General features: G+C 39.8%; 1 protein-coding gene across 3 annotated transcripts in view; it reads left to right on the forward strand.

Annotated features, from left to right (window-relative positions):
- PDIA5 (protein disulfide isomerase family A member 5) overlaps positions 1–20484 on the forward strand; it is a 142265-nt gene that overhangs the window by 88795 nt on the left and 32986 nt on the right. For all 3 annotated transcript variants that reach the window (XM_083744371.1, XM_083744370.1, XM_083744372.1), the window contains exons 12-14: positions 13808–13878; positions 15090–15253; positions 18118–18248. In XM_083744371.1, coding sequence (XP_083600497.1) covers positions 13808–13878; positions 15090–15253; positions 18118–18248 — 366 coding nt within the window. The remainder of the gene's footprint in view (positions 1–13807; positions 13879–15089; positions 15254–18117; positions 18249–20484) is intronic.

Below are 20484 nucleotides of genomic sequence, written 5' to 3' on the forward strand. Positions count from 1 at the left end.
CAAATCTATGAGGGTGATAAAAATGGTTTATTATCTCCCTTAATCCATAACTTCTAAGAGTCATATAACCTAAAGCAGTGGAAGTATTAGGTCTGGATAGACAGAGTGCTTTAAGGACCAAGCAGCTATGCTGGATGAAGAATGAGAACATCAGTGTCACTTTTTTTTACTAGAGTTGTGGGCACCTGAAGATTTAATTCTGTGGAGTGTAAATGTCTCCATGCTTCCATGCTTCCTTCGTGATATTATTGATTATATGACACTGAATATTGTGCATGATACCTTGGGCATATTGCATTATTACTTTGGACAGTGCACCACATTCCCCATTTTAAATTATTGAAGCAACTTCCATTTTTAAGTGCTGATCCAGACAGCTCTGCTCAACAGCTGCTTGCACTCCCTGGTCATGAAGATGCTGGCCCTTTCCCACGACAGGCCAGCAGAGAAACCTGCTTCACCTCTGCTAGCTGATTGACAAGCCTACCTGAGTTCAAATGCCTGGGACAGGGGGGCCATACCTTTCCCAGCTGAGATGTGCCTCACCTGGGAACTTTACATTTTCTCTGAGGTGACCTATAGAGAGAAACTGATGGCATGTGCCTGGAATAATATCACTTGGGGAAAGCTTGAGGTAAGAGAGGAGGGGCAAGTCAGATGAAGGGGATGCAACACAGGCAGTTTGTGGATGTTTTGCATGCTAGCCCCTTGTCTACCCAGAAGAATTAGAGTTGTGCTATCAGTCAGCCTTCTGGCCTGTTGATGCTGCAGCTGAACACCAGGTCACTTTTCAGTAAGCTCTCCGTCGTCCATTTGATTCACATGTGGAGGTGCGTTTCTAACTAGTACAGCCTGAACCTAAGAGCAGGATGGAACTGATGGTGGCCTGCTTGTTCATAAATTGCTTATATCCACCAGGACCTTGACTCCTCCTGCTCCTCCTCCTCCTCCTCTTCTATTTTTATGCCACCCTATACCCATAGATCGCAGGGTGGTTCACAACATAAAATTACAATATATTAAAAAATACATAATAAAAGTAAAAACAAAAGCAAAGCAATAATTCCCCCCACCCACATTTAAAAGGGCATCAATGTCCATCAGCCAAAGACCTGTTTAAAGGTGTATAGTGAAGGTGCCAGCCAAACATCTCTGAGGAGAGCATTCCACAAGCAGGGAGCCACTGCAGAAAAGGCCTGTTCTCATGGCTGCCACCCTCTAGACCTCTTATGGAGGAGGCACATGAAGAAGGGACTCAGAGGATGATCTCCTATTAGAAAAGGTGAATCTCAAGAGGTCTAGTCCTGTTTTGTTAGATCAATTGCAGGTGGTATGGCTTGAGGATGTGGACCTGTTGAGTACAAAATATTTTAGGTTCAGCAAATTATGATACTTGGATATAAATGAGGGATGTGCTGTTGTTTAGTGAGTATTCTACAGTCTGAGGTTCAGTCTCTGCCATTTCCCCCTAAAAGGATCTCTAGTTCAACTAGGAAACACGTTTGCTTGAATTCATGGGAAGCTGCTAAAGGTCAGAGTAGATAGCACTGGGTTAGAAGACCAATGGTCTGACTTGATCTAAAGCAGCTTTATAAGTTCTTCAGCAAAAACCAAAGTGCAGTAGCCATGATCTAGACTATTTGGCCTGCATGCATAGTTGAACTGAAGAATAAGCTGTGTGAACAAGGCACTGTTAGTACAGAATGTGCCTAGTATTTTCTTAAATACTCAGCCCAGAACCTTCCTTTCTTGTGTCCTTTCCATAATGCATCAGTTTCTAAAATCATCAATTTCATCATTCAGAAATGTATTTAAACTGGATCAAATGCTTTCATGTCATCATTTTGCAGCACATGCAAATATATTTTTGTTTGTTTTGCTAATCACTCATTCCAGACTGCAGTCAAAAGTAACTAAGTGTCCTCATTCCCTTTAAAATATGCATTCTTTGTAGATAAGGAGTGTGGATGTATGATCAGTTAATGCTCATTAATGCCACAAAAGCCACCCACACCTGTGTGTACAGTGGTAATTCACACACCTCAATTGTTAGATCTGTTAGGGAGTCTCTTGAAAAGAGATTGGGGGAGAGGGCATTGCTTATCATTACATTTCTGCCCCCTGTTGTGCTGGCAATGCAAGTTTCTGACCAGAATCCCACATTCTGACTGATTCTGTAAAGGAAGAATTATGTTCCGAATATACATGGAATTTTAAACTATTTTTGTGTAGTGCTATCTTTGGGCTACATTTTTCGAGCAAAAGAATTGTATTTCTAATACGAAATGTGGTGATGATATAATCATTAGTGTTGGGTTCTGCATCTTTCTGTGACTATTTTTAGATATGGTAGGGACTGCTGCATCTTTTGCCCCAGTGTGGAAAACAGAATCCATAAGGTCTTACCTATCTACACATGAAGGTGTGGTATAAAAGGTTGGGGCTGTTGAGATGTTTGTGTTTATTTCTCACATAGGCTCCCCTGCCAAACTCATTACTCAAAAGGGAATAATGAACAAAGGCTGTCGGAAGAGTAGTCCACAGCATGACCTGCACCATATGGCATTAGGGAGATGGATTGCATGTGCTAATTTAGATCTCTGCCTTCATTAACATTTTGTTATGTTTTCCCCAAATTAACTACCATGCTGACTCAACAGTCAAGGAATACTTGTCAAGGAACCAATTCCTTAGAATTGGTTAATATTATATCTGGATCAGCTGAAGACAGAAATGCTACCTGATCTTCTTTCAGTCATGTTCCCGGACATGTTTCATTTGCATAGCTGCTTTTTTCCACCCATAATGCCAGCAACACCCTTTTTCATCTGCTGAGGTTTTCGTTGTTTGTCTCTAAATTCTCACTAGGAAAGAAAAAACCAAGTCTTAAAATATTTCAGTGCATGACATGAACAGGCAGTTGCAGATCAGAAGCGATGCTTAGTAAATTGTATATTCCACTATTCCTTCCCCTGCCATTCCATTGCCAATACTTTATGGAATTTAAGAGCCTTCAGCTTTTCCTTTTTCTATAAGTTCCTGCTCCAGTTCCGCATGATCCCCAGAGCCTTGTTTTATCCTGTATAAAACTGTAATACCATTTTATAGTTATATTTAACATTTTAAACCACTTCGCCCACAGGCCTCAGATGGAATCAATACATGGTTGTATTTTGGCTGATTTCATGTCATGTGTACTCAAAAACCACATGCTTAGATCACAACTGGATAGTGAAATACACAGGCAGTTAAGTCAGATTAGCCTGCCCATCACTCACTCATCACATTGGCATATCTTTGCATTGTTAGTGTAGAAGAATAACATGAAATTTGTCTCAATCTGTGTAATATAGATCTACCATCAGGTTGGGTCAAATTAAATTACCTTGGGGGTTCTCAGACAGTAGAAGTTTTGCCCTAGTCAGTTAGTTTGTTGATAGTGATTCTGGCTTCCTTTATCCCTGTTTTGGCTGATTACCCTCATATCTTGCTTTGAACCAAGCACACTTTGTGCAGTAGTACCATTTGTTAAGTCTATTTTTAAATATAATATTTGACTCAGTAATACACATGCTCCACTGTTCTCATTAGCCCATGTTCTGTTGTAGCAGTCTTCACCCAGAAGAAAGGGAAATGCAAAGATCTTAAGAAGAAAAAGCTTTCCATTATCCCATAGACCCTTCCCAACAGGCCAGTTAACAGCTAATTGAAGAAAAATTCTACTAATTAATCATCAGTGTGCATTTACCTCCGGAATTTGGAAATGGGGGCCTCCATTTGCGGGAACCAACATTTGTACATTGCAAGGCTGGAGGAAACTTGCAGCTCAATTTTATTGCCTTTACCTAGGTGCTTCTAATGACTGATGTACCAATAAAACTATTTTGTGTCATTAAAGCAGCTATATGTTTATACCTTTTGAAAATGAATTTCCTCTCCTGCCTGGTGTGTAATACCAATTAATTTGAAATACGGCTATGGTTATTTCCATTCATAAAACCTTAGACAGTGTCTTGCATCATAGTGAACTGGCTCTTCCATTAAGCAGCATCTCCCCAGCAAATCTTTGGTCAGATTCTGTCATATGTGACGTCCAACGTGATATTTGTGCTTACTGTACATTGCATTTAAAGCATACGCATGTGAAGAACAACTTTGGTAGGAAGACTGTTTCTTTCCTGACTTTCGGATGCTTTCCCTGTGCATCCAAATGTTTAATGTCTCTGGCATTTCAGTACACTTTATTTTAATCCCAGTGGGGTGTATTGTGAAATTGCTAGCTATTTCCAGGCAGTCTGAAATATAGAAGGTTAAACGCATCAAAGAAATAGTTGTTATGGTTTATGATGTTTTGTAAGTGTGAAGGAATTGTATCTTTTTGTTTTCGTTAAGGCTTTACTAGCGTTCATTGTTGCAGTGCAAAATTGTACCTTGGCCAGAGCTGTATTCATAGAGTGTAATGAGCATAGCATGAGACAGAGAAAGCAGGAAGGGTTTCTGGCACAAATATGAGGAATGGATCAGCAAACAGCAACAGCCTGTATAGAACATTTGTAGAAATACACTCAAATGAAATTGGAGGATAGGTGAAAATATAGTTTTTAATCTGGTGACACAGTTGGGATCATTCAAGTGAAGAAACAAGAAACCCAACTGGACAGTAACAATGCTTTGTAAACTGGAGGTTCACTTTTTTCTCTCTATCTGTATTCCTAATATGACAGAATTTGGTTGTGCTCTTTAAAAACATTGGTGGGAATATGGGATAGAAAAGAGAGTATAGTTTTAATGGTTTATCTGAGCTCCTAAGACTCTGCACATTTTTCTTCTCTAATGTTATGTGTGACCGTATAAGATACCCTCTGTCTTTCATGGTCCATCTTAAAATGAAGATTCTTGAGAAGTTTATATTCGAGATTGCTATAGCTATAAATTAGTCAGAGAGCAAAGAGAACTCGCAAGATAAGGATTGTGCTTCCTGTTTTGTGAGAAGGAATTTTCTTCAGGTCATATTCATCAGTGTGCATCATGGATTTTGTGCTGGTGTTTGCCCCTGTTTTCACTACAGCATGCAATAATTTGGATTATGTCAAGTAGTATGTGAATGTGAACTAATGTGTGAATTGCTGGGTTGCCAGTAGTACATATGAAAAAAAACTAGGGGTCTTAGTGGACCACAAGTTTAACACGAGTCAACAGTGTATTTTTTTTCCCAAAATAATTTTTATTCAATTTTCCATCCATAACAAAGAAAACAAAACAATAAAGAACATACAACACGTATAATTTCAAACTCTTAATTTCATATTCCTTACTCTCCCGATTTCCTCATACCTCCCCTTTCTGCATTCTCGTGTCGAATTAGTTGATTAACAAATCCCTCCCTTATACGAGTCAACAGTGTAATGCAAAAAAAAGCTAATGCTTGACCGCTGCTTAAGTTTCAAGTAATCTGTAAAGAAACTGATCTGTAAAGAAACTGACCTCCCAGTCCACTGGCCCTGACCATCCAACACTGCCCCTTGTTTTAGGCAGCACATCCTTCCTTATGTTTATGTGTTAAAGTAGGCACATACCGGTGGTAAGATGTGTACAGGGTAGGCTATTGATGTGCTTAGTTTTCCTGCAGATTAGAACATGGTTACAGCCCCTCTCCCACCGAATTTTAAAGAACCTGGTCTTAAGGAGCACTCAGGTAATTTGTACAGCTGCCAGGTGTGCGTTGCTAACTTACTTTGCTTGGAATGTATAGTTCAGGAATACTCAAACCTGTTTAAATTCCCTTTGGGGACCTAATCCCCATGGAAACCTCTCATTCTACCAAGGAGAGAGGCTGAAAAAAATCTTCAGTACATTCCCATTAACACACAACTCTCAAGCTGCACAGATCTCTTTGTGCAGTCACGTGGTTAGCATCTTTTTTTAAAAAAGTACAAACCCATATTTGGAGCTTACTCTTTGGCTTCAGTTTGTTAAACATGTAACTGTTCAGTCCTCTTAATTTTGTAGAAATGCATACAAATGTATGAGCTGTTAAGTATCAGGCTCAAAAAGTCTTACAGTGTTCAAAGGCTGCATTGCCTGTAGAGCTACCCATTACTCTCCCCTAGCTAGTCCTTGAGCAATAAGAACCTGAAGTGCATTTGCCTGAAACAAGCATGCACTCCTTTCTCTCTGGATTCCAAAAACATTGCTGAATGATCCTCAAATGTAGGGAATACTTAACAAGAATATTGAACAATGGACATGGCCTAGTACTTGTGTGGGGAATATAATTGGAGGCCTTGTGCCCCACTCCCATACCCATTTTAACTCTGTACATCCTTCCTCCCTGTTTGGTAAGACCAGGAGAAATGGTTATTGCACATTTTAAACCAGTGTTCTCATTCCATTAACAGAAATATTTGTGGCATGCAGCCATCAAAGAACGTGGAAGCAAGCTAATGAATGCTAACGATTTCCAAGTAGCTTGTCAATAGAACAAACTTAATAATCAGTGTTTTGGGATTCTACATTCATAAGTCAGTGTGTTGCTAGGGTACAGAAGTCAGAGATACTGTCTTCTCCCATCTGCTTTGAGACTGATGGTGATCTGTATTTCCTGTCTGTGTCATTCTTCTAGCTTCAGGCCATAGCCTGGATGAGGCAATGCCAAAAATGAGGAGTCTGTGAACATACTTTTTAATCCATAATCGCTCAATGTGAGAGACGTATATGTGGCAAGTACATGTGACAACTAGCAACGTGACTAGCTATTCTACAATCGGAAAATGCTACATATAGAATAGTAAGAGCTGATAGACAGATGAAGAAAAACAGTTTTCTAGTACATAAAGTTTAATGGTTTCAGTCCTAATTTCAACCATTAATCGCTGTTGGCATACTTTGTACTTTAGTTCAATAGCCACACATTTTTAAAAAGTAAATATTAAAATATATTTCTCAATATTATCCAGATAGATACAAATAGATAACCTGCATGCAAAATCAGGCTTTGGTAGATTGAGCACAGGAGACCAATAGTGGGTCCAAGAGCCAAGAAGACAGCACATGCTGTAGAGAAAGTGAGGAGCAGATGGGGTTCATCAATGTGGGAAGGTAACCCATCTAGGAGATGGAAAATTCTGATCCTAAACCTCCACCACCTTGCGGGATCTATTTGGGAGGTGAAAAGGCAAACCCTACTCATATCCAGATTCCAGAATGGAGTCCCTAAGGCAGTTGTACAACTCCTTCTGGCAACTCCTGCAGCCAAGCTGGTGCCAAACATATTGCTCTGCTTTTCTTCGGATCACATCCGTGAATCAGCGCAAGACCTCCATACAAACTGCCCAGACTTGCGCCCCAGAGAGGACACTTCGATGTTGCTAACGCAGGTTTTTGACTTCAACCCTGAAGGAGCACTCCATTCTGTCTTGAGACAGACGAATGCCAGCAGCAGCAGCTACAACACCACACACACACACACACACACACACACACACACACAGTATTATATATCTTTTTAAAAGGAAGTAAACCTGTTTAAAGCATGCCCAATGTCCATATGAAAGCTATAGGCATCTCTTTATGCAGGTCTGCCTTGTAGCAGATCAGACTGCTGGTCTGTCTAGCTCAGTAATGTATATTGTGTCTCTGGCTCTGCAGAAGTCTTACCCACCACCTGCTAATTGAGCCTTTTAACAGGATTATACTTGGTACCTTCAGCGTATGAATAATGGGCTCTACAGATTGAACTGTGGTCCCTTCGTCATATTGCTGGTCCTTTCCTATAGGAATTATTGTCTGTATCTTATTTATATTTTATTGATCTTTCATTAGGCCTCTTGTGGCTCACAGAATTAGTTTGTTTATTTATTTTTACTTTGTACTTAACTGATCCATGGCAAAATGCTTAGGTGGGCTTTTTTTTTTTTAAAGTACATTCCTCTGGAAGCCTTCCAGGCTTTGACAGATGACAAGGGGAAGTCAGCCTCAAACTTAAGGAGCAGCCACTGAGAGTGCTTGCTCCACAAAACTTGGCAATGGAATGTGTTGCTGATTACTGCTATGCAACCATGGGTATCCCAGAACCTAGCCTTAGGCTTAACTGCCCATTCAGGAGAAATTGAGGTGGAATGAACTGTACCACTTCAAAACCAGGTTGTGATTCCAATTTTGAATAATCGCCCATGTAACAAATTCCCTGATGATAGAACTACATAAAGCAGAAGAAGAGGAGGAGGAGGAGGAGGAGGAGGAGGAGGAGTTTGGATTTGATATCCCGCTTTGTCACTCCCGTTCAGGAGTCTCAAAGCGGCTAACAATCTCCTTTCCCTTCCTCCCCCACAACAAACACTGTGAGGTGAGTGGGGCTGAGAGACTTCAGAGAAGTGTGACTGGCCCAAGGTCACCCAGCAGCTGCATGTGGAAGAGCAGAGACACGAACCCAGTTCACCAGATTACAAGACTACTGCTCTTAATCACTACACCACACTTGCTCTTTTAAAGAGAGAGGAAGATTATGCACCTGCAGACTGAACAGGTAAAGTCCTTCCCATCACATCATTCTCTTGCATATGTGGCCCAGTGATAAGTGAAAGAGCATTGCAGACCTGTAAATCTGAGGGCTGGTATACACTTGCAGCAGAATGATGTGGTTAAACACTGAGGTTGCCCTGCAGGAAGAGCCAGTTCAGTGCAGGTTTATAAATGCAAATAATAAATAAATATAACCACTGCAAACATTGCTAGACAAAGGCTAAATGTGGCATTGTGTATATATACCTGTCCAAGAGACAGGTTGTCTTTGTTTCCAGTCAGCTCTGAACAAGGATTTAATTCCAATAATACTCTGGGAATCCTGATTCCCAGTTATGCTGTTATTTTATATTTTCTCAGATATTCCAGGCAAGCTGGGAGGAAGAACTGATTATGTTAGTGTGTTGCAACTGACATGAAGGTGTCCTTGCACTTGATTTTTGACCTTTCTCTTCCCCTCCTGGGACAGAATATGTCACTTCACTTTCTTGGTCTTTGGCTTTTACTGCAGTCATGTCAATATTCACTTAACACAAAAGGGCATCTCTTTCAATAATGCACATCAAAGGTGTTTTGCTATAAAAACTTGGACAATCCAAGCAAGCCTCATGCAACATATTATACAGCATCTGAGTTAAGGGCAGCTTGGAGAGTTCTGTTAAAAAAAAAAAAAGCAAGAGGAGCTTTATAGCAAGGAATCTATAACTGTATAGAGATGGATAAAGCAGTAGTTGGGTAGGATGTACACCACTTTGGGATTAGGTGTTTTTTTTGTGTGTGACTCTCTCATAGTTTGGGAGGATTCAGTGTTTAACATTTTCAAGAACAATCAAACATTGAACAGATATTTGATGCTTTCTGGAGTTAAGTTTACATGCAGTAGCAAGGGAATTGAAAGGTTTTAGCAGGCATGCATGGAATAATGGATGATGAGGGGAGTGGATTTGCCTTAGGGCTCCCTGTTAATGAGAAAATATCATTTCCATTCACCACGGCTGTGTGTATCTGCCTGTTCCACCCATGAGGATAAACACCCATCATGAAAAAATAAGAAAATTATAGGAAGAAATGAGACATTGAAAGATTATCTAGTCTGTCTCCCCACCCAACTGGGACCAATTATCCCTATTACCATCCCTGATGCAAGAAAAACACTTAAATTTCATAATGTAATAATTTCCAGCCAGAATAGTGTGTGTTTTCCATAGGGTGTAAATTGAATAATAAAGTGACTGATGTCAGTGGAGTTCCCAAATACAGATCTCAAGTCCAGCCCTGTGAATCTTTCTATTTTAGTACAGAAGAGTTCAGTAGTTATGTTTGATTTTTTTTTAACAGGGTATGACATATTCTGTTGACTAGGCTTTCCCCAAAATCATTAAAGGGATATCAGTTCTGTAAAAATGTTTGCTGACAATATGCCTAGCTGAGCTTTGAAGCAAAGGTTAGGTGCATGACAGAATACCAGCCATCTGGCAACCAAACATATTTCACTCCTACCTAACCTCTGACTTTAGAATTGACAGAGCCTTCCTATAGCACCTGTTCTGTAGGGCAGGGATTTCTGTTTCAGAACCCTTCAAGTGATGGTGATGATTATGCTCCCAAATAATAATAATCTAAGCTGCAGCTGTTTCCTCCACATAAAAAGTTATGCTTTGCTTTTACATTTTAAGGGCTGTGCTGTATAGCATGCGAATCATAGCAAAGCCAGTTTGCATTTCTTCATTGCAATGAAATGTGACGTTAAGCTATTACTTGAAAACTGTTTTCCAGTGTAAATTTTATGCCTACCATGGGAAACAATGGTAGCTATGTTCATTGTTACAACCTTGATGGGGAAGCCCAGTCTGCTTGTTCATTTAATCATGCAAGGAACTAAGGATTCTTGCATCCTCACCCACTTTTGCTTCCTGACTTCTACGCACAGTGATAATATGTAGTGAATGTTGTGATCGCGTAAATTCTTGCTGTTTTTTTTTTAAAAAAGTATGTAGAAATGAAATATTAATTTTAATCTCTGGATAAATTGCACAATTTAGAAATACATTTAATTTGCATATTCTAAAAGCACATCCAGGATTCAACCAGGCAAATTATTTGCAGGCATAGAGATCTGAATCTCAGCCCATGAGAGGAAGGGTAGGCAAAAGTCTGGAAAGCCTAGACATAGAGATGCAGAACAAAGGCATAGGGTTAAATATTAACAAGGTTGGGGGAGTCAAAATTGTCTGTTGGATCAGATACAGATAGGTAGCCGTGTTGGTCTGCCATAGTCAAAACAAAAAAAATTCCTTCCAGTAGCACCTTAAAGACCAACTAAGTCAGTTCTTGGTATGAGCTTTTGTGTGCATGCACACTTCTTCAGATACGAAGTATCTGAAGAAGTATCTGAAGAAGTGTGCATGCACACGAAAGCTCATACCAAGAACTGACTTAGTTGGTCTTTAAGGTGCTACTGGAAGGAAATTTTTTTTGTGTTGGATCAGAGTTAGCTAGCTTGTACAGTCAAAGAGACAATGTAGGGTGCCCCTGTTTATAGAAAAGAATCAGTAGCATATATGACAAATTTTGTCCTAGTTGTTCAGTTTCCTGACTTGAGAATACGGAGAAAATTGGTAAGATCAGAACCAGCTGTTCTCCAGGTTTCTTTCACCGAGTGGACTGCACTGCGCCAGGTGGGAGATGAACTGTAGCTTTTAATGGCATGTATTTTCTCTGCTGAGATTGCCTATGATGACAGAGATAGAAATTTTTTAAATAAAATAAAAATAATTATGCTGATGGGGTATTTCCCCAGCTTGTAGTACTGTAAGCTTATTACCTGCCCTCAGGCTCTGGAACACTGGTAAGCTGTTTGCTTACAATATAAGCCCTGGAAACAGATGGTCAGTCCCCTGCTATTGCTGTCAGCCAAAGGCAGCCTTGGTCTTGGCCTTGTTGTATAAAGGAGACTTCTGATTCCATCAACGAGGCAGAAATATTAGTTTCTGACAAATAAATCATCCCCATCCCTTCTACTAATTGTGGGACACATTTCAGAGTCCACGGTTTTCTCTTTTCAGTGTGTTAGACACTTGGATTTATGTAGTTTTTTCCGCCACGTGCTTTCCTTTGTGGCAAGAATGCTTATATGTAATGTTGCATAGAGGCTGCCCCATAGAGAGTCGGCCAATCTCAGTTTTCTCTGTACTCCCTGGCAGTGTCTCTCTAGGGTTTTAGACGGGAGACTTTCACAAACGTACCTGGAGATGCTGGATATTGAACACAAGACCTTCAGATGTTCAACCCATTGAGCTACAGCCCTTTCTAAACCACCAATAACTTGCCAGTCCCTTCCCAAAGAGAGTACTGAATTATTATTTTAACCATGAACTGTGAAATCCATTTACTATACTTATTACTGAGCCAGTCTTGGGTGTGCAGTCTTGCCACACATAGCCATAAATGCTCACTTGCCACACATATCTAATACATAAGTCATTGGTTGGCTCAAAGAAACAGCTTTCGTAAAATAAAATTTTGCTTGGTGATCTAGCAACCAGTGAATTGTAAGTTATAACAGCTTACTTTAGTTCCCATTTTCTTGGAATTGGTGGTCAAACAGGCGGAGAAATATGGTACAAATTGAAAATCTTTTAAGATTAAAATTCCTAAATGTACACTGATATGTTTTATTCAGCTTGTTAACCCTCCTCAGGGTCTATAATTGAGGGCAGGACCTGTGTTGGTGGTGGATGGGGGTGGTGTGGAAGAAACTGATTCCTACCGCTTTATCTAATAAACTTCTGTATCATCAGTGTTAGTCCCACCCAAACATTCCTGTGCATTAACTAGGCCTGTGGGCATCATCACCGTCAATAGATCAGTGCAGAGACCAGCACATCTGTTAAAACATGGATTGTGGTGGGAAATGCTTACATGGATGTAATTACATGGGTGTAAATGAGCCTTTTGTATGATCCATTTGCTCCCTGATGGGGTTAGTAGCCTTTATATGTATGAGGGAATAGCACTTTTTCCATTTTACAGCTACTCAATATTTTAAAGAGCCAGACCAAACCCAATTTCAGATACGTATATAATGGGCGAAATGAAACTTTGTGTTACAGCGAAGTGAAGCTGAATACAAGCATGAACAGATCCCAGAAGCACAACATTGGGTGCCCTCCACTGCAATTAAAAGGGGGGGGCAGACCAAGGAAGTAGACATTGGAAGTGCTATTGATGTATCACTGATGTGGTCCAAGAAGCACTTGGGATGATAATGTTGCTCTCCCATCCAACACAGAACTTATTTTTATTTTTATCACTGAAGGCCCTTGCAATATGTGTGTCAGGTGAGGTATGTGTATAAGAATGAAATTTATAATTTATTAGGAGGCAGTAGAACGTGTGCTATCATTTTTTCCTGTAGGCAAAGCCAGTTTTTGTGTAAGGTAATTCGACTGACAAGATGAAGGATCCATTCTGAGCCAGCAGACTGCAAGCAAGAGGCCAATTATACCTGTAACAGGGTAGCCATAGCCAACAACTTGTCACACTCCAGTGGACGGCACTACTAATGTACAGTTCCCAGGATTAAAAGTTGGCCGTCTAGTGTGCACCCAAGTGCATCTCAAAGCAATAAGCTTTAGTGATGTAGAGATGTATCTTAATCACAGTGCCTACTCTAGTATCAGTTACTGGTTTCTAAATCTTAAATCCGGAATGGTGTAGTGTTTAATAGAATGAGCTGTGGACCAGCAAATCCCTGTTTCAAATTTCACGGCAGTCATGAACTCATTGAGTGCCCTCCAGCACACTTATGTTTCAGCCTTATTCCTACTTGTAATAACTATATGATAATATTGGCCTGCCTTATTGGGGCGTTGGAGAGATTGCTGAGGCCATGTTGCTAAAAAGTGCATTGTATGCTGAGGAAAAATGCTCTATGAATTACCTGTCAATAATGTAAGCAAAATGAGTACTGCATTTTAATAATCTCTGCCTAAATTTGCAATATAACTTGCAATTTCTTGTAATAACTGCTTGTTGTTTTTTTAAGCCTATGTATTGTAACCCTTACTACTAAACAGAAGTTTAATGCAGCATTGAAATGCTAATCTAAAATCTGCAAAGCAGAAGACAAATGAGATTAAGGCATAAACTATCAACATGTTTTACATGAGCAAATGGATTTTTGATAACTTAGTTGTAGGCAGCTCTATGATTTTTTTCTGAAACATGTAGTGGATCGATTTTCTTTGTAAAGAAAAATGTTCTGTTAAACTTTTTTTTCTGGCAGGGTGTGGGCACTGTAAGAAAATGAAGCCGGAATATGAGAACGCCGCTGAGATGCTCCACGCAGACAGTGATGTAAGCTAATTCCCTCTTCTTACCCTGTTTCCAAATTATCCTTAATAAATAAATGAAATCATAAAAATTGTTCTCCTTTCTTGCTGCAAGAATTTCAGCTGTTCTCATCTTCCCAAGGGGCTGCAAAAGCGATGGTTCCAAAGTAGAAGCTCATCGGTAATGCATGAGCTCTGCCAGAATTGTTAGCAAGAACATTCTGTCTTTAAACACAAACAAAACATTCACAGGGTGTTTATATATTCAGCCGTAGAACCTTGCATTGTACATAACATGATTGAGCCCAAAAGCTGCACAGAAATGTTTTGTCCCCACTATTAATTACAGATTTCATGTATAACACAAACCTATGAAAGCATTGGCTTGCATTTAACGCTGTGCACTTGTGAGCTAATAAGGGTGTTCTCCCCTTCTGTTTAAACAGGTGTTACTGACTTTGACTTGATTTTCTGCTTACTTATTCTTCATTCCAGTAATGCAGAGAAGAGTTAGGCACGACTGCTATCATTAGTATAATTAAAACCATGCACTAATAGGTCATGCAACAAGAGCTGGCCTCACTGCATAATTTGAGCACTTGTTAACTATGTTCTGGGAGTATCTTTATATTTGGGGGAGGGGGAGCGGTTCTCACCTGCTGTTTAATGGCTGAAGGACTTGAGACATAAAGGTGGGTAGAATTTTGCAAACCCAGGAAAAACCATCATGGAGGCTTGCGCTACAAATGGAAAGTCTTGGTGGATAAATGATCTTCATTCAAGGCTCGGGGCCATGCTAGGTCATCCCATCATTACACATGTGCAGCAAGTGTTGATGTTTTTTATTGTTTTATCCTTTTATGATTCTTTTTTAAACAATCAAGCGGTATATAAGTTTTTTGAAATAAATGTACATTGGCCAGTTAATAGTTTCACAGCTTTTATTCTCCCTTTCTGCAACATATAGCAATAATGCTTTAGTAAATTGGATGGAAATTTTCCTGTAAGGATTTACCCTTAAAGTGGAAAAACATTATTTGTCTTAACAAAACTGATTAAACCGTTCTGCTATTTGTGGTGATAGAAAGGTTCAAGTACACCTTTCTATGTATGCTTTGCACTTCCTTTGTAAAACCCATTCTGGGCTCTGAATGGCTGGCCTATGAATTCTTAGTCTCCTTCTTAAGCTTCAAAACCAGTGATTTGTAGTTACAGGTATTCCTTTTTATATTGCAGAGACCAGGTGTCCTGGCAGCAGTAGATGCTACTGTCAACAAAGCTGTAGCAGAAAGGTTTCATATATCAGGATTTCCAACACTCAAGTACTTCCAGGATGGAGAAGAGAAATATACTTTGCCACACCTCCGAACAAAGAGTAAAATTGTTGAATGGCTCCAAAAGTAAGTGGTAGGCACCAAAGATTTATCAAGATTAACAACTAGCCACAGATGGTTACTTTTTAAAGATGTTTAAAAAGAAGTTTTTAGCAGCTCCATCTCTTTCCATTTAAGTCTTTTATTTAAAACACCCTCCTTGCTACTTTGACTTGGAAGATATGGCTGACTTTCCTCAGATCTGGGGTTGTTTCATAAAATCCTGGTTGTGTTTTTGTTTAAACATAGTGTTTTACAAATAATAGTTTCCTGCAGTTTGCATGAAACATAGATTGCCTTCAAAACTGAAACTTAGCAGCTGTGAGGAACAGGAACCCTACATCACATTCCTAATCCTCCAGACTATGGTTTGGAACCGGGGTGGGGAATTTCCAGACCCTGTGCCAAACGTGGCCCACCAGGGGTTCAGATTTGGCCCACAAGGTCATTTGCCCCCAAACCACCTGACTCACACCTCATGTCACATGTGATGAAAGATGTGAGGGGGGGGGGTTGAGCGTAGAAACAGAGCTGTCAATGCACAATCAAGAGTCTTTAAAGCTGTTCCTGATTGTGCACTGGCAAGGGAAACAGGCTTTGTCACAGTCGCTTGCCAGCCAATGGGTGGTAAAGCCAAAGTCTTGGGCATTTTAAACCATGCAGGGTGCGCTTGTGCCTTGAAGTCCCAACTTCAAAGTATCCAATCCTTTGATGTCATTGTGACGTCAGACAGTTGACAGCTGGGCAGCCTCACCTATTTGTCAGTTTGACCTGCAGGGCTAGGAATTGACAGGGATCTGGACCACAAATGGTGCTAGATGAGGCACCATTTAGCTGCCACGGGGGGGGGGGGGAGGGGGGGGAGAGAGAGAGAGAGAGAGAGAGAGAGAGAGAGAGAGAGAGAGAGAGAGGTGCTGCTACTGCTGAGTACTGTCACAAAAATAGTCCTTACATTTAGCAATAAGTAGCCAGTCCTGCTCTACTCATCACAAAAACTGCAGGATAAACAAACTCTTATTGCTTACTACAGGCTAAAGTCTGTTCACTCAATACCTTCCCTGAGGGTGGATTTTTCATGATCACCATCACCCTATTATTACTTAAGTGAAACTCTTGAGTGAGCAAACTTTCGGGGAATTTTTTCAGATGAGGCTTGCCCTGCCTAGCAACATAATTAAGCAGAAGCTCCTATTATTAAATCACTCATATGCTTAAAACAAAAAAAGTTGTCATCCTTTGTATGGAGGTTGACATTGTCTGTCATGTCAAAAATTAGACAACTAAAAAAAACTTGGGGGCAGAGTCCTACACTGGCTACAGGGCTGCTCCCACGCCGCTGGTTTGGAAGAATGGAAACATTATATTTGAAGCAACCCAGTACCTTGCGTTTGTGCAGCTACCAAAACGGGGAAAAATTGTCTTCCTTTCTTTACAAAGGACTGTTAAGTGAATATGTAAAGTTTGGCAGCAGTAGGTAAACACTATTGCATGTGCTTTTTGTTTGTTTTGTTTTGCACAAAATATTTGCTTTTGGGAGAAATAACATATTTTGCCCCAAACCCTAACAGGCCCACCATTTTGATGGATTGGGAAAAATGTGTTGAGCCTAAGCTTAATGCATATTGAAAACTGTGTAATTCCAAGAGGCAGGACTTACTGGTGGTGGCATTCTTGTTGATGGTTACAGAGCTTATTCATTATGAAAGCTGCCAATTAGCCAAGGGCAAATTGCATCATTTTGAATCAAATGGTAAATGTACTACTGCATACAGGGAAAAATACAAAAGTGTCCTTTGGGGAGAGGGTGTGTGAATTCTTAATGGTTTGTAGAAAAAAAAATTAAATTTGCCAGGTTGGCATTAAGGGTGCATAAAAAGACTCCTTTTAGTGTTTTGAAAACTACTTGGCAGTGCTGGAATTTAAACTATATAATTGGGAAACATGTGCCTTCAGGCATATACCCTCTACTTTTTGAGCATCTGAGTTTTAATTAACAGCATTTTGCACTTTTATTATCTGTGGTTCTTGAAAGATCATTATAGTAAGTTTAATTAATTTAGCTTCACTATGGCTTTATGAAAGCGTTTCAGCTATACATACCTTAAATACTAATACGGTGAATAGTGAGAGACTCTCCAACTAGACATGGTTCCCACAGGATGTCTTATCTGTCACAGAGCTACAATTCAGTGGCTGCAAGAAACTAAGTTGCTCTTGGTGTAGTAGGAAACATGTTTAACTCCAGTTATCAGGTTCTAATGGTAGCATGATGTCTGAACTCACCAAAACAAAAAAAATTCCTTCCAGTAGCACCTTAAAGACCAACTAAGTTAGTTCTTGGTATGAGCTTTCATGTGCATGCACACTTCTTCAGATACACATGTATCAGTGTATCTGAAGAAGTGTGCATGCACACGAAAGCTCATACCAAGAACTAACTTAGTTGGTCTTTAAGGTGCTACTGGAAGGAATTTTTTTTGTTTTGACTATGGCAGACCAACACGGCTACCTATCTGTAACCTGAACTCACCAAGTTGTGGTTAATCTTAACTACGCTTTATTGAATCATAATAGGTAGTTTGAAGTTAATTTTTTATTGGGTTTGGATAAAACAACAAGCTGATGGTGATTGAAAATGTAGGGCAAAGCTTCTGATCTTCTCCTTTGCACCCAACATGGGAAAAGGAAAGGAGAGTGCAAATTTCAAGGCTTCTTGTCAATCATTTCAACCCTGATATATCATGATGTCTGAATCAGTTCTAAGTAAATGAGACAGGTAACTTTTTTAATAAAACACTTAGTTTGACAAAGTTCTGCCAAAGAAGGCTTTGGCATTTTGTGTCTATTCTTACCAGTAAAAAAAAAAAACTAAAACATTATTCAATCTTCAGTCCACAGGCGCCGCCTCCACCTGAACCAACTTGGGAAGAAAGGCAAACAAGTGTAATCCATCTAGCAGGAGAAGACTTCAGGGAATCTCTGAAGAAAAAGAAACATGCTCTTGTGATGTTCTATGCTCCATGTGAGTAGATGCTTATCTGAATTGCCTCTAATCATGCAAGTACATAGAGTGCAGCAGAAAGAATAATAACTTTTCAGTGCTTTTACACCAAACTAGACATGAGTGCATTCTGAGAAGTATTAGTCCATTGCTCATTTAAAGGATGAGTTTTAGATATGCTCAGAAATGCATCTCAATTCTCTGTCAATTTGGCCCTCATGATATTGATTGGGCCAGCACTGTGGGGGAGCCAACTGTATTGGAATGGTAGGTCCAACATGAGAACTGTTTCCGTGACATTAGAGAGGGCTCCTCAATACAACCTGTGGCCTCTGGGTTGCTCTCTTCGGCGTGTAGCCTTTGTTTGTTTGAAAGAAAAATAAGAAACTGCAGGTAACAAGCCTGTTCTGCACCAATATGAGCCACTCTGTAGTTGAGAAGAACATATTGGTGTTCTGAACATTTAGTATAATGACTTTAGCTTTTATGTAGAAATATGCTGAACTTCAAAATTCCTAAATGAATGTTATGGCAATGCTACCAAGCAGTTGAAATTCTAACGCTGCCTTTTAGAAACAATGAAGAGCATAATCCACAGTCTGGTTAAGCCCAAATGCTTGCTTAAGCTTTGTAGTTTTAATAACTTCAGAAGGTTTTGCTGGCTGTGTTCCATGTATGCTAGTTCTGTAGTGCACTGAATTGCACAAACACGCTGATGGTCATGTATGCAAGTTTCACCCTGAAAATTATTTCTCCAGTAGATTTACTCATAACACTTGTCTGTCCTTCCTTAGTTCTAGCAGGACCATTTTGAGGAAAGTGTGTCATAGTCTTCAGTGTCACAGCTACACCACATGTCTAAAGCACATAGCTTCCCCCAAAGAATCATAGGAACTGTTGCTTAACGGTTCTGGGAATTATACTCAGTGAGGGGTAAACTACAGTTCCCAGAATTATTTGAGGGAAGACATATGGTTTAACTGTCTGGCATGAGCATGACAATGAATTTTGAGACAAGTTGTCATAATTCGAACTGTAAAGTGGGCTGCAGTTGGTTGGATGTGTTTCTTAAAACCTTTGAGATAAAAACTCCACTACAGATCCTAATTTAGTAATGGAAATACCTTTAATTTGATGCTATGATGAATCCTATAACTAATGTATTTACATCTGCTGTAATATTATCATTTCCTGTGCTCATGAGGCTCTGAGACTCTTAAGTTTTATTTCAGAAAAATGTACGAGTGCATGTGGTACCTTTGATATATAATGCACTCATATACGCACAGCCTCTTCTTAATCAAGCACTGTATGGTGTAACTACTGAATATTTCAAATCTCTGCTTGCAGTGAGATACTTATTAGGGAAACCGAACAAATACAAATCATCATGTAGTGAGACGGTTCCTTTTCTCCACTGGTAATGTGCCTTCTGTTAAATTTGATAGATTATCGTTGTTTATCTCTTTCTCAATCATGGAGCCTCTCGGGGTTTTTATGCCTACCAATTACCACTAACTTGCTTATTTTAGTGCAGAAGGAGAACGACTAAGATGGCCCAGCAAATAATTTTCTTTTCCTATTCAGAGCCGTATCCCAGGTCAGTGAAGCTCCTCAGCCAAAGGCCACCATACTGTGTTCAATAAAGAGTTGCAAACGCCTTGCGTGATTAGGGTTTGTTTTTCGATCTGCTTGAACTCTTTGATGCTTTCTAAAGCCTTCGGTTTAATTAGGCGAATAGGTGGTGCAGGTATAATTGCAGCTGGCAAATCCCCACAAATAGTTGCTGAAATGTATAGCATCTTTATTTGAGATCTTATGGAAGATCCCAATGGCTACTTAATAAAACTGCACCTTCCCATTCAGTCACTTTAGGAACTCCTACGATTGTCTATTATTCCCCATTTCAGACATGGGGAAATGAAACAGAAAACCTTCTGAAATAGGACGCTGAGTAGAGGAATAGATTACCCATAGCAGAAAGGGTGAAAAAGGTGAAATGGATTACAAAGTAGGATAGAGTAGGCCTCTTACTATGTGTGTCTCACAATGATAATGATAAATAATAGTCGGGTAATATAACTGGCACACTGTCAAATTTCTTCTCTGTTTCCCTTTGCAATGCCATTTCTGCATTTGGCTTTTTCATAGTACTTGAAATTTTAATTGCTAGCTGCCCCCATGCCTAAAACAACAGGGCAATTTATCTGCATTCATCAGAGTGAAGTCCATTTCTACCATTTCTACTACCCCTTGT

The sequence above is a fragment of the Podarcis gaigeae genome (assembly GCF_964106915.1).
Source record: "Podarcis gaigeae genome assembly, chromosome: 1".
NCBI lineage: Eukaryota > Metazoa > Chordata > Lepidosauria > Squamata > Lacertidae > Podarcis > Podarcis gaigeae.